The sequence below is a fragment of the Esox lucius genome, chromosome 4 (genome assembly GCF_011004845.1).
Source record: "Esox lucius isolate fEsoLuc1 chromosome 4, fEsoLuc1.pri, whole genome shotgun sequence".
In the NCBI taxonomy this organism is placed as follows: domain Eukaryota; kingdom Metazoa; phylum Chordata; class Actinopteri; order Esociformes; family Esocidae; genus Esox; species Esox lucius.
This window is the reverse complement of record NC_047572.1, coordinates 25,489,904-25,503,917: the sequence shown is the minus strand read 5'-3', so window position 1 is coordinate 25,503,917 and position 14,014 is coordinate 25,489,904. Positions and strand designations below refer to the sequence as shown.

At 41.7% G+C, this 14,014-nt stretch overlaps 2 protein-coding genes across 6 annotated transcripts in view; one reads left to right on the top strand and one right to left on the bottom strand.

The window, feature by feature from the left end:
• Nucleotides 1-60: 60 nt before the first annotated feature.
• Nucleotides 61-6,454, bottom strand: cltb (clathrin, light chain B). 2 transcript variants are annotated; one of them, XM_010900249.3, is made up of 6 exons: nt 6,035-6,454; nt 5,379-5,437; nt 4,463-4,580; nt 3,884-3,995; nt 2,672-2,725; nt 61-2,088 (listed from the first exon to the last, which is right to left on the bottom strand). In XM_010900249.3, the coding sequence occupies exons 1-6, from the start codon at nt 6,240-6,242 to the stop codon at nt 1,917-1,919; spliced, it is 723 nt and encodes a 240-aa protein (XP_010898551.1). In that variant the 5' UTR covers nt 6,243-6,454; the 3' UTR covers nt 61-1,916. The 2 variants fall into 2 exon arrangements, with proteins under 2 accessions (XP_010898551.1, XP_010898558.1); XM_010900256.4 differs by lacking the exon at nt 2,672-2,725 and having other exon boundaries at nt 6,035-6,448.
• A 474-nt stretch (nt 6,455-6,928) lies between these two features.
• pdlim7 (PDZ and LIM domain 7) overlaps nt 6,929-14,014 on the top strand; it is a 39,528-nt gene continuing 32,442 nt past the window's right edge. Inside the window, exons 1-2 of one of the 4 annotated variants that reach the window (XM_029119549.2) lie at nt 6,929-7,106; nt 11,637-11,735. In XM_029119549.2, the coding sequence (XP_028975382.1) occupies nt 7,077-7,106; nt 11,637-11,735 (129 nt within the window). In that variant the 5' untranslated portion in view covers nt 6,929-7,076. The remainder of the gene's footprint in view (nt 7,107-11,636; nt 11,736-14,014) is intronic. The other 3 variants (XM_029119550.2, XM_034292011.1, XM_029119551.2) reach the window with 3 other exon arrangements.

The window sequence follows — 14,014 nt, the reverse complement described above, 5'->3', positions numbered from 1 at the left end:
TAGTTCCCTCTTACACTTGCTTGATATAATGATAAATCAGAAAACCAAAAGAAGCAGATGTCCAAATAGCTTTTTATTAATGTACAAAGAGTTTTCCACTTCCCGTGTAACATTCTCTCATGGGAGGATTTCTGATATCTGAATAGGCAACGTGTGATTACAGATCCAGGGGAAATGGAATACATTTGTATTACATTTTTTAAAAATGAAAGCAATGGTTCCCAACTCTGGTCCTAGAGTACCCCAACACCCATTTTTGTTGTAGCCCTGGACAAGCACACACAATTAAAGTCAGTGTGGGCCGGATCATTTCTTGACAAGTTGAATCCGCTGTGCTCGGCTGGTGCTAAAACAAGTGTGCAGTTGGGGTTACTGGAGGACTGGCGTTGGAAACCATTGGAAAAAAAAAATTATATGATTTTTGTTTCAGGCTTGCAGAGGATCTACCTCAGTAATTATAGATAGTCGTCCTTTGGTTTCGAAGACACTTTAGGGGCAGATTTAAGTAATCTATCATAATCCTATAAACTAAACAAGGCCACAAGCTTATAGCATTTCAAATTTCAGCACAAATGTTTACTTAACTACCTTTAAATGATCAATTACTAATAACATACAACAATGAATCAAATGGGTCAATGAATAAACAATTCAACAGGCATAGTCATTACAATAGATTCCTAGTAGAGCTTGGACAGGACCAGTTACATGTTAGACCTTACAGGTTCAATTAAAATTAGTGGGGATTTACCTTATGTTTATAAAACTCAAAACATTCCACGTGCGAAATACTGGCACAAACCACATGCTTAAGAGATAAGGTTTGACCTATGACAGCTTTGAATAGTTTTTTTTAATATACAGTAACAATAAATTAGTAACTTCAGTATTGGAGTAATGGTCAAATGGAACATTTTCTGAGACTAGTTCAAACAAAGCTGCAGTCAGTCCTTCATAACATCCTATGGTAAAGAGGTATTTTCTATCAACAGGATTCAGTAACACTATAAAGAAATATGGTGGGGGGACTGGAAAAACATACCTTCAAGTGTTTAGAAACAACAGAAAAAAGGAGTGTCTGAGCATAAAGCAGGTTTGGGATCCATTCCAATTCCTGTCACTTTGGAAACGAAACGGCACTCCAATTCAAAATGTTCCTCTAACGCTTTCCTTATTCATGCCCTAAAAAAATGAAGTGTGATGGAAATAGGACATGGAGGTAATGTGGACATTAGGGTTAACATTATCATTGCAATGATCACATGACACGGTTGTTATTTTTTAAATGTATTTTTGCTTCAGTACATAGAATGTAGGTCACGTGATGACCTACATTCTTAAGCCTGTGTTCTGAGGCTCTAACAGTATGGCTCAGGAAAACAAAAGATGAAACAAGTTATTAAGAACTTGAAGGTGTTGCGCCTTTTATAATAATTACCATGGGTCTTTTTCTGGTGGCTGTAATGTTTTACAAAAAATAATCTATCTTTAATCTCCATGTTGCCTGCTCACACTATATTTGAGAGCAATTGGCCATCATGCAGGTAGCAAGATCAGACTAAGACCTGAGGGCATATTTGCTTTAACACTTCAGTTAGTGACAAAACAAACAGTAAATATGAAAATGAGATGGAAAAATCAAATGTTACTTTGTACATTAATTTTAAGGTTGCTGTGTCATCATGCTAAATTTTTTATTTATTTTTATCTTCCGGAAACCAGTCTGAAGGACACAACACTGGAGGCTAAATCTTAATTGAAGACATTTTGTATTTCCAAAATTGACAAGATTTGAAATGGAACTGACCCCAACCACGACCCCAGAGATTAACGATAAGGGTATGGTAGAACTTGCAAACAAGGATTAATAACGCAAAACTAAAACCAGGAAAAACCCCTCCCTGTCAAAATGCCTTCTAGCGGACGAGAGGCGTCTGTTTGAGGGCTATGAGGACAGAGCGCATCCGGGACACATCCTTCGCGGTCTTGTTGGTCTTGGGGTTAAAGTCACAGAGCCGGGCCACTCTCTCCCACTCCGCTCCTGGGCCGTCAACGTCCGCCTCAGACAGGAAGGCCTCTTCAGATGCTCTGGATGAAGCGAGGAAAATATGGATGAGGTGCTGGATGACACTGTTTTAGGGGTTGGTTCCCTGGACACAGAATAAAAGTCTGGCCCTGGACTATTAAGCATGAAATGCTTGTTGGAGAAACGTTACTCTTGTAATACGCTTCGTCTGTGTCAGGGAACCCAACCCATAGAGTTTAGTTCCACTGACATGCCATGCATTTCTGCAAACAGTGCTCACTTCCTGAACACGTTTTACCTCTCAGTCAGTACACACAGATTCACAGGGAATGGACATTTGACTAAAAAGGGACTTGCACATTATTGACAATAGGCTGCAAGCATCTCAGGCAAATGATCATACAACTGAAATTATATGATTCATTAAGATTAACATTCCCGTGATTAATGGAAAGTCACATCAAAACAATTTCTCTCACAAGGAAATTCCTCAAATTCCTCTTGAAATGTAACAGGCGTCTTTTTCCAAATTTTGTATATGCATAGTCACTGAAAACCCAAACTACAGGTAGGTCAAGCTAAGAGGGAGGATGTGAAGATACAACAGCACACCAAAACATCAAGCATAACAGTTCTAAAACCTACACAAAGCCTATCACTTCAGAGTTGGGTTGTTTGTAGAAAGCCTTATCAGCAATCCTAGTATGCAGCACAGACCAGAAAGAAGGGAGAATTCAGAGGGAGGGAGGGAGGGAGGGGGGGGGGGTGAGAAAGAAAAGGGGTGGGTGAAGAAAGTCAGAAGAGTCAGTAGTTAGTGTCACGGCAGGTCGAGCTCTACTGCCTCACTAATGTACGTTGTTATATTGTTTCTAAATGTTGTGACAGAGTGCAGAGAAATACTTGAACCACTGGCTCCAACAATGCATTAGAGTGGAAAACAAAAACACAATCCAAAAAATAACAAAACAAGGACCGTCAGATTAAGAGACTTTTATCACAGCATTCAGGGACAGGAGTTAGTGCTACCTAGACACCAGGGAAGTAATACTTGGTGACTGGGAGGGGACTGGACAACTAACCAGATTCTGACATCCATTAGGATTCCTCAAAATGTTTTTGTTGTTAAATATCAGAAGGTTTGACCAGTCCATTGGTTTTCTGCAGTTTATGACCGTTTTATTACAATGTTTGCACTTGGTTACGACAATTACTGAGATTCTTTAAGCATGCAAATTGATCTACGCATGTTTTACCATGTTAAATATTTAGTAATATCCGCCTGTTATGGAGAACAGGCCAACTAAACACAGGAGCCCAGAGGCATTTAGGTCAGCTCTGCTGTCATGGCTCCAAGTTTCCATTCAGTTCAGCTTACTAAACTGTTCACATCATTATTATACATTAACTCAACCTTTTGTGACACTACTTAGAAAGTTATTAAGCTTAAGCTTATGTGTGAAACAGACTGCTTGACCTTATTTGTCCACGTTTGAGTGGTCAGGACCTACTGCCTTTTGAGAGGTCAGACAGTTGACGCCTTACAGGCAGTCATGTTTCTAGCGAGGCACAGGACCACAGAAGTCCAATGGGAGGCGGTTGAAAAGAGGAAGCGGCTCTTCCTAAGCAAACAGCATGAAGTCTCAATACACCAATACACGGATAAAAACCTCTGAAAAACACATTACGATCCAATCTCTGCTCTTAGAGAATGACAGTAAACTGAGACATTAGCATTTAGCATTATATGTATTGCATATTGTCAGAACTCGTATTTTCCACCATGTTTTTACTTTAGAGAAAGATGTAGGAACTAACCAGAGCTGGATAGGAAGTAACCAGAGCTGGATAGGAACTAACCTGTTGTTGGCCTTGTTCTTCTCCATCTGTTCATGCTGGTGCACATGCCAGTCCTCTAGTTCTTTCTTAGCCTTCTCTCTCCACTGAGCCTCAGCAGCCTTGGATGCAGAGTCTTCAAGATTCACAGACACACAGGGAGAGGCGGTTATGGTGCCATCGATATTGTGTTCTCATCTTCGCAACCTTTCATGGCATTTACAGGGAGAACCAAGCCTCTACGATTCAGTGTGCGTAGGCCGCTATCCTCAGCATGATACGGAGATGGTAGAATCTATGAACAATCAATAGATACTGCACTCCAAAAAAGAGAGAGCTTCTCACCAACAATGCGTTGTATTATCTATTCCACCGAAAAGAGATGGTGGTGTGCTCAAAACAATACGGTGCCAATAATGCAAGACCACCAGCAATACTCACAACTGGAGTATTCCATGCAGACAGTGTCTGTCTGGCTATAAAATAGTAGCTCAAGCATGTACACTATTCCCTACATACATAGTGCCCTATTTTATTAACACAGCCACATGGACCTTGGGAAGAGGGTGCCATTTGGGGCACAAACATCGGTTGATTACCTACCCAGTTCCTCCAGCCGAGCTTTCTGTTCCTCCCTCCACTTTCGCAAACTCTCAGGCTCCGCCCTGAGCGAGTCCACCTGGGCTATGGCCGCATAGCTGTCAAACTGACCGTTGGAGTCCTGCGGGAGGACGAAGAAATGGAATACAGGGACATTCCGGACTAGACATTGGCAGCTGTCTATGTCTGAACAAAATAAAACACACCAGACTTGAAAATGAAAACAAGTGCCCTTCCCAATGGTCTGGTAATAGCTACTGATTGAAGCACCACGTTTACTTAGCATACAGAAGGCTTTACCCATTTCCGATGCATCCACCACCGCACCAATCATAAACAGTACATAGATTTACCTATTAAATCAATAATGCTTATACTAGAACACACTCTGGAACAGATTTTTCAAATCTGAATAGTCAATTATATTGTGATGACACCTGAAGCTGTCGACATAGCCATATGACCGTAATTGAGAGAAGTCCAAGGCACTCCTCCAATTATAATAAAAAAGGCTTTTTTAGGATGGCAATGAAAAAGCACCAATAAATCGCATTTATGACCTTTGAAGCTGTAGACATAGCCCTATATGACAATACTACAAAATAATATGGCAATGAAAAATCACCAACGCCTTGCGGCTCACGGACCTTCTTCAGGGTGCACAAAACAAACATCGCATACAGACAACTTGAATTAAAAAAAAAAATTAAGTCACCAGTTTTAATTTAACACTTTTATGAACCCTTGTATTGAATTATTTAAGTATTGTCATATATGACTATGTCTACAGCTTCAAATGTCATAAATGCGATTTACACCCTACTGTCCAACGAGCACCTCTCCCACTACATTTGATGCCAAAGCAGCATCAATCATTCTCTGCGCTTTGTAGTAAATAGTATTCGTTTTCTTCTCTTACCTGCTGAAACATATCCCCGTTCATTGTGGCTGCTGGCCGCTCCCCTGCAAACCTGTCGTCTGGCAGGTGAAGCAACACCAACAGTTTTAAAAAATGCCACCTGACACATTTTGCATTATTCTAATCTAATGTCATCGAATTTGCTTTGCCTTGGATTGGATAGTGACAACGGAATGAAGAAACACCTGTTTGTGCAGTAACCGTTTCTCACCACCGTTGTCAACCTGCTTGAGGGTTAGGTACACATGGGTTCATTATTAAGACTCAATTCGACCCTGGAGCCGCAGTACAGTAGTGTACTGTACTTTTCTAAATACTATCAGTATTTAGAAAAGCTTCGACACCTAATTAACTTACACAATCACATCCAGACGAGTACATCGGGAAACTAATGTAGTGAACAACTTGAGTGAACATTTAGTCATTATTTACAGGGTGTGGTGTGCTGCTCAAACTACAGCACCTAACCTGATTTCGACATATACCCTGACACTCATCTAACGATAGATAGCGTAAGCTAGATAGCTAGCTAACAGAAAATAGGCTAACGACGTCGATATAGCTAGTTAACTAACTAATAATAACACTTTTATTGCAAGGTTGGCAGTTAGCATAGCTAAAATGCTAACTTAGCATAACATTAGCCACTTAGCTACCATATGCTGAGGCAGGTGAATCAGACGCCAGCGGTTGTTCAAATGGCTGCCCAACGGATCCCTCCATAGCACCAAATCCTTCGTCGTCATTTTCTATCACCGCAATTTCGCTCTCTTGCTGGGCTAAGAAAGCTGCTGCTGGGTCTTCCTCGAGAGGCAGGACACCGTTGTCAGATGCGAACCCGAAATCTGCATCTGCATCAGCCATCTTTCACAAAACTGAATTCAATTCAATACTGTAGCCTCTGGCAATCAGTGTGAACTTTCAATTAAAAAAAAGTTATAATGATGGATATATCTGACTTATTTTCCCGGACATGCAGCTAACCAACTTTCATGAACAGTTGTCAGCTAACAAGACAGTGAATAACAAGGCGACTGGAAGTGATGATTCATGAATCATGATTGCTCACTTTCAACTTGCCTGCCTGCTGGCCTGCCCTACGTAATTCACCGCGTACTTACAACTTTTTGTTTGTTAGGATGTGTCTCCCTCATCTGGTCTAACCGTAAAGTGCAATCTCTTCACCGTTTGATCAACTGATCTTGTCATTTTTGGCTAAAATAGTACAAATCATGTTGTTTAAAAAAAATTAACTTAATTACTGATTTGCTAAGTAAATATACACGCGTGACTTACAATATAGTAAGAGTATCATTAATTATCTCTTCTCAATATTGTTTCTGGAACCCCCTTTCATCTGTTCGTTATTTAATTGCAGTCGTTATATGTGTATTGTTTACATATTTTCGAATAAGTAGGGAACTGAGAAAAAGCATGAACAGAAAGTTTTGGTACAGCTACTGTAGTCTCAGATGCGCCACCTTCTCTCATAGAGGCACAAGAGGTCGGATAGCCTACCCATGTGACTTGCTGACGTTACAGTAGAACGCTACTAAAGAGGAATACGGGGAATGAATGCTGATTGCTGCTTAGGAAGGGATCCACAGTGCCTCTGACATCCAAGTCAAGGAAGTCCGAAGTTTGGGGCTGGTTTATTTTTTGTTTCACACGTTTCTTTCAGATCAAGGCCGACTCACGATGTCCGGCAATCAGGATAATGATAAAGAGGTAGGCTAATGGTGAACTCTACAAATTCTTATTATGAATGCAACTATTCCTTCCTGGATACAATACAAGTTTGTTGTAGTCAATCCAGCTAAATATACTCGTGATTGTCGCTAGTTTTTCTTAAGTTTTGAAAATAGCGTAATAGTGAAGTTGTTTTCCATTAGGCTGAGAGTTTTTCTTTTGGCTGTAAAATGTAGCAGTATTTCTTCCTTTGCTTCTATAACTTCTCAACAGCAAAATGGCTAGAGACCTTGGTTCGAAGGGTGTATAGCCCGGTATAGCCTTAATCCGTACGGTCCTCCTTATACTCCAGGCCTTTCTCTCTAATCACATTTCACAACATTAAAGACAAACTGGTTATATGTTTCCTCATCTGGTCATGTAACATTATTTCTTAATCAGTTTCCTTTGGAAGATAAAAAAAGTTATTATAATAAAACGTGCACAGGCTGGTTCTGCAGCTACACTGTCTTCTTGTTATTAGTGTGTAACAGCAACTATGTAACAATATGGACATCACTTTTCCCTTTTTAATGGCATCATCAGTTTGATAAACGTTTTACATAGTGTAATGTTGGCAAAAACATTAATGGTTATTACAGCACTTTCAATTGGGTTAACAAAGAGCACACTATTAATGCAATCAAGTAACACTTTGTTTAAGCATTGCAGTTTCAACACTTTTAGATTTCACTTCAGTATAGTCCTGTTGCAATGCAAGGCTTTGTTGGCACCGGCAGGTACATTTAAATGTATAATTTCTATTTTGCTGAAGAGGGTATTGCAATAGATTTAATTGATCTAAATATGGTCTTGTATTAGGCTTTATTTAGCTTAAGAGGGTATTGCAGTATTTGTTTACAGGACCTCTTGAACTTGCTATTCTGGGAATTGACATCTGCCTGCTCTTCTTCCATTTGGTTGTGCCTACGGTCATGGAAGAAGGACTGGAACGGCCCAGTGATGGTGTTCTCAAAAACGATTATGCCTTTTGTTGTGTGGGTGATTTACACAAAACACCAATCTTCTATTTCACCTTCAATTATCATTAATATATATATATAGGGGTTGAAGAGAGCCATGCTGGCGGATGTCTATATAAACAGTTCTTACTCACTGCCAGGAAAGTAACAGGACACCTGGGTGCAGATTGGCTTTTACTTGTTGTAGAAGCCGCAGTATGTACCTGTGGCCCACACATTCACAGATCTTTGGATTAAATTATAAACTAAGTTATGTTTCCACAATATAAAAACTCCTGCCAGGTTATACTGTACTAGGATGTTGCCCCTTCACATTTGGTTTGTACTAGGATGTTGCACTGCATGCTTGAATTGTAATAGGATGTAGCAGTTCATGGGAGTTTTGTACTAGGATGTTGCAGTTTGTGGGTATATATCCTAGTATGAGGATGTTGCAGTTTGTGGGTATACATCCTAGTATGAGGATGTTGCAGTTTGTGGGTATATATCCTAGTATGAGGATGTTGCAGTTTGTGGCTTTACAGCCTAGTACTAGGATGTTGCAGTTTGTGGGTATATATACCTAGTACTAGGATGTTGCAGTTTGTGGGTATATATACCTAGTACTAGGATGTTGCAGTTTGTGGGTATATATACCTAGTACTAGGATGTTGCAGTTTGTGGGTATATATACCTAGTACTGGGATGTTGCAGTTTGTGGGTATATAGCCTAGCACTAGGATGTTGCAGTTTGTGGGTATGTAGCCTGTAGGATGTTGCCCTATATGATTCATTTGTGCTATGATGTTGTACTTCATAGTCATATTCAACTAAAATGTACTTTACACCCTCTGGACGTAATGTCTTTCCTCCAATAATTCTTCTTATTTTAAATACCTTTTATGTATGAAACGGCTGCTATATAATAAGGATAGTTGATGTTCCCTCTCTCCCTTCCTACTGCCCCCTCTCTTCTGCCCCCCCCCCCCCATGACTGCAGTGGGTGTAGGGCTGAAATAGTTTGGTGTAGTCTTACATTCCTTATATAGCTCTGTGAGGAGCGGAGTGTGGTGGGGAGGAGAGGGCTAGCCGGGCCTGCTTGCCTGTCTGGCTGGCTGTGTCATTGGGATAAGGGAGGGGAGGGGGCTTGGTCTGCCAACAGGGAGTGAGAGAAGGGAAGAGTCAGCCTATCCGGCCTCAGTACTGTAGCACCAGCTCTCCTGTAGGTTTTTTCAAAGGTTTGGGTTACCAGGAGGGCCTCAGGACGAGGTATGTTGGCGTTGCACTTGGCACCTTAAGTTGGAGGGAGAACAGGAGGAGGCAGAGTTGGGACTGAGGTTGGCATCAGACTAGTAGCCTAAGTCATCTGGTGAGGGAGCAGCAGGTGGCACGACCTGAGCTCCGGGGCTGCACTTGATTCTCAAAATGATGGATCGTGCGGCCTTGGAGCAAAAGGAATAAGCTGTACCAATGTACTCAACCGTGCATTCTTTAGAGAGACTGTTTCCTTGGATACAGCTTAGGCAATTCTACAGTCTTTTTGCAGTCTTGATTTGTTTTTACCCCTACTCATGGCCAGTGTGGTTTCATTCTCCATAGGTGTGCTTTTATTATGAAAAGTGGTGCTAGTCATATATTCTCTTTTGTCGTTGTGTAAAAAGACCAAATGTCGATGGATATAATTAGCCGAGTTCTTTTAACGGGCTATTCTATTAAAATAACATCATTCATGTTCCATTACTGTTGTAACCCAGGGTGCGAGAGCATGCTGTAGACATATACTTTCTAGGGGTTACGTCTAACAGGCCTGTTTGGGATGGCTCAGTCAGTCATCCCACAAAGACCAGCACTCAGTGGTCTTGTCTCACCCAGTTTCAGTCCCTTATATTCCGTTCCCCTTTGACTACAACCCAAGGTACCCAGACTTCAGCTCCTCCATAGTCATTAACTGGTCTCAGATGCTTAGAATTTCTGTTCAGAAGTTAATGAGATTGGAATGAAAGGTCTTTCTGAGTTTTGTGGGAAAAGGAAATAAAGTTAGAATGTGCCTTTCTATTGGACATGGCTAGACATTCCTTCACTTAGCCCAGAAGTGTCTTGAATCATTTGAGTTATTTTGGCTTTGCAATGTTGGCTTGTGTTTGAGAGTGTCAGAGTCGTAATGTTTCGTAGTTAAACTGTGAATGTCTGATTAGGAGGCTGTATTTTTCATGCTAGGTGAGTTATAGATAAGTCGGCTAACCTTTTTCACTGCAATATCGAACAAACCCAATGTTTATTAACCTGTCTGAAGATTGGGTCCCACTGACTAGAGATATCTGATTGGTTTTAGGGTTGTTTAGTTTGTGCTAACTCTTGCTTAGGGACACCACAACAGTTTTACAACATTGTTGTTTCTGGGATTAGAACCAGTGATCTTTCATTAACTGGGTGAATGCTCTTGACCACTAGGCTAACTTGCTGGCTGTTTTAACCTGAACTGGTTGGAACCTACTGTTAGGTCTTGGCAAATCTTTTGTGTCCCGAAAAGACTGGGTTCTAATTTCCTGACTATAGCATCCTGGTTTTGTTTGTCAGTGAATCAGACAGTGGTAATTGCTGTTGAAGAATGTGTGTAAACCTGTATTGCACATGACACCCAATTCCATAAATAGTGCTCTATGCTCTGTGGGCACAGGCCGAAAGTACGGCACTATAACGGGAGTATGGTCTCCTGGGAAATGCAACTTGTAATCCTTATTGGCTCCGTTCATAGAGCACTGTGATTGAAATGCCAGTGTTGTGGGTTTGATTCCCACTGGGAACAGCACAGCAGGGTTGTGGGTTTGATTCCCACTGGGAACAGCACAGCAGGGTTGTGGGTTTGATTCCCACTGGGAACAGCACAACAGGGTTGTGGGTTTGATTCCCACTGGGACCAGCACATCAGGGTTGTGGGTTTGATTCCCACTGGGAACAGCACAACAAGGTTGTGGGTTTCATTCACACTAGGAACAGCACAACAGGTTTGTGGGTTTTATTCCCCTGTGGACCAGCACGTCAGGGTTGTGGGTTTCATTCCCACGGGGACCAGCACGTCAGGGTTGTGGGTTTCATTCCCACAGGGACCAGCACGTCAGGGTTGTGGGTTTCATTCCCACGGGGACCAGCACGTCAGGGTTGTGGGTTTCATTCCCACGGGGACCAGTATGCCAGGGACCTGCATGAAAAAGTACCAGAATAATGGGCGTAATCCACACATGATGATGTAAAGCCTTGTAGCGAGAGTGAGTCTGTTTGTCATGACGGGGGAAAGCAATACCATCAATGCTGTCCCAAATCTTCTCAGAGAACTGCTTCTATACAAAGGTTTTAAACCTTAGATCAACACATATTTTGAGAGCATGAGACAATCCACCACGAACAAGTGTTTTATTGTAGTTTTTAAATCCTGAGGGTACTTATGAAGGCATTTACCTGAACTGTTCCCTCCAAGTTCTGTCCCTATATCACCTTTGTGAAAATAAATGTTTTAGTCAGATATGCTTTTTGACTCACCCAATATAAACCCTTCTTCTGTCCTGTCTAGGCCATGAATACCTACAGTATAACCCTCAACGGCCCAGCGCCATGGGGCTTTAGACTTCAGGGTGGGAAGGACTTCAGCATGCCCCTCACTATCTCCAGGGTAAGCTCCCTTCTCTCTCAGTCTCTCTGTCTTCCGTGTGTCTGTCGGTTCACCCTGTGGGAACTATCCATGTAAAAGGTAGCCTGCCCAATCAAACAACTCGATATGGTTAATCCGTATGCTACAATTCCCAAGAAGCTATTTTGAAAGCCGCTATATCTGAACACTATCTAAGCTCAATCTCCAGAGAATGACCTGAGCACTGAGCCCAAACACATCACCTACTGGACAGTGTGTTTATTTCAACAGCGAACCAATCATACATTTGGTCAGTAGGGCGGTCTAGCTGAAATACAAGTAATTCCTTCCATATTTCCTACCCAGCATTCCTCTGAGCCGTGTCAGCGGCAGAATCCCAAGTTACACCCCATTTACTTAGTATAGTGCTCCACTTCAGACCAGGGAACATAGGGCTCGGAATAAATATGTTGCACTATGTAAGGAATAAGGTGCTATTTGGGATGCATTCATGATATCAGAAGTCTCTCTGAGGTGCTACAGTTCTCCCTCCTCACAAGGACATGTTCTGGGTTGTTTAGCCTTGCTGAGGAACATCTTGTTACTGTGTTAGGTCATGGATCTTACTGAAATTAATTGTACATGGCTAAATGGGGAGTTCGTAAACTGCTGGCTTTTAAACAGCGATGTAAACCCCAGGGTTTCCAGGCCTTATAAGTGGTGTATGTGGTGTATGTGGAGTGAGTGTGTGTGTGTCTGTGTTTGTGTGTGTGTGTGTGTGTGTGTGATCGTTCAGCAACTTACATCCCAACATGCAAGCTGTTTTCCCCACAGTCCACATCCAATCACTAATGACCTTCCTTCCTCTAACTGAGCCATGCACACATTTCCAATGTGACTGTTAATGTACCCTTTTAATGTAAAAAATTTGTTAGCACATATCGTTAAAAATTCTGTTTCTATGACACATAAAAAACGTTTTGGCAATTTAGGAGCTCCTGTATTTTGTAATGTAATAACACATTTCATCTATATTTCTCTCTGCAAGAAAAAAACAAAACATACCATGTACTCTCTAAATCTTTGAAAATAACAAAAAAATTGCGGTTCATTTTGGACAGGGATTAAGTCAGAGTAGCAGGCCTTAGGTCATGGCTGAATGATGTCACACTTGCAGTCATCTCCGGTTGTTGATTGGTTGATGTTATAATAGAAGGCCTGTGACTGGCTCTGTCAGGCTGTGACAGGTTGGACCTCCAAGCAAATGGGCAGTGTGTGCTCTGATCCTAAGTACCTGAGCTATCTTCCTGGAGCCAGAAACCCACATTTAGGGCCGTCAGGTTCGACAGTTGATGGGTTTTCAAAGGTTGAAATATCTAACAAAGATGTTTTGATGTGCATAACTCTGAGAAGGTTAGATTTATAAGGAAGATTAAAATGATGTCTGTATCTGTCTTGAGTTTGAATTTGGTCAGAAGACAGTTAATTTAGTGGCTGTATGAAGAAAGTTATCATGTAGACCTGTTCAATGGGGATTCTGGTCATCTGCTTTTGCTTGAGAAATGTGTGGAATATGTCAGTTAATTCCCTGTTTCTGTAAACCTCTCGCTGTATCAGACAGGAACAGTGTTTCCTCCAAATTCCTGGAATTCTGTCATTACTCCCCGTGCCTCTACTTTTCCGGAATCTTAGCAACAGAGAAGTCCTTTGTCTCTAGGCATCCAAAGAGTGTTTCCCAAATGGCACACCATTCCCTATCTAGTGTGCCACGTTTTAACAGAGCTCTTAGGGGAATAGGGTGCCATTTGGGAATCCGTCCTAATGAATGACGTCACCCTCCCAGGAAGCAGAGAACGACCACCATCTCACATCACAGAGGGAATGCTTCACCAGTGACTTCACCACTGATCACTGGTTCCATCCGCAGCCTAGACTTCAGGCCCCCTCAGTGAAAATGTTATCTTGCCTTAAAATCTGGGGGCCTCATGGAGCCATAAACATAGTGAGTGCTGAGCTTTGGGCCCCACAGAGCCAGAGAGGCAGACATCTGTTTTGTATCTCTGAGCACGTCTTCGTGTGTAATCAGGAAATAAGACATGATGTCACATTAATGAGCTAGCAGTGAGATTTGCAGTTGGTTCCATATCTGGAAGTTTGTAGTTTCATCATTAGGTCTGTGTGTGTATCTCCGTGTGCGTCTGTCTATCTGTCTGTCTCTCTGTGTATGTGTCTGTCTCTGTGTTTGTGCATGCTGTGTGTAGTTGGTTGAACATGAGTGATTTGAATGACCTATGTGTTCACCCTGTGGTCAATACAGGACC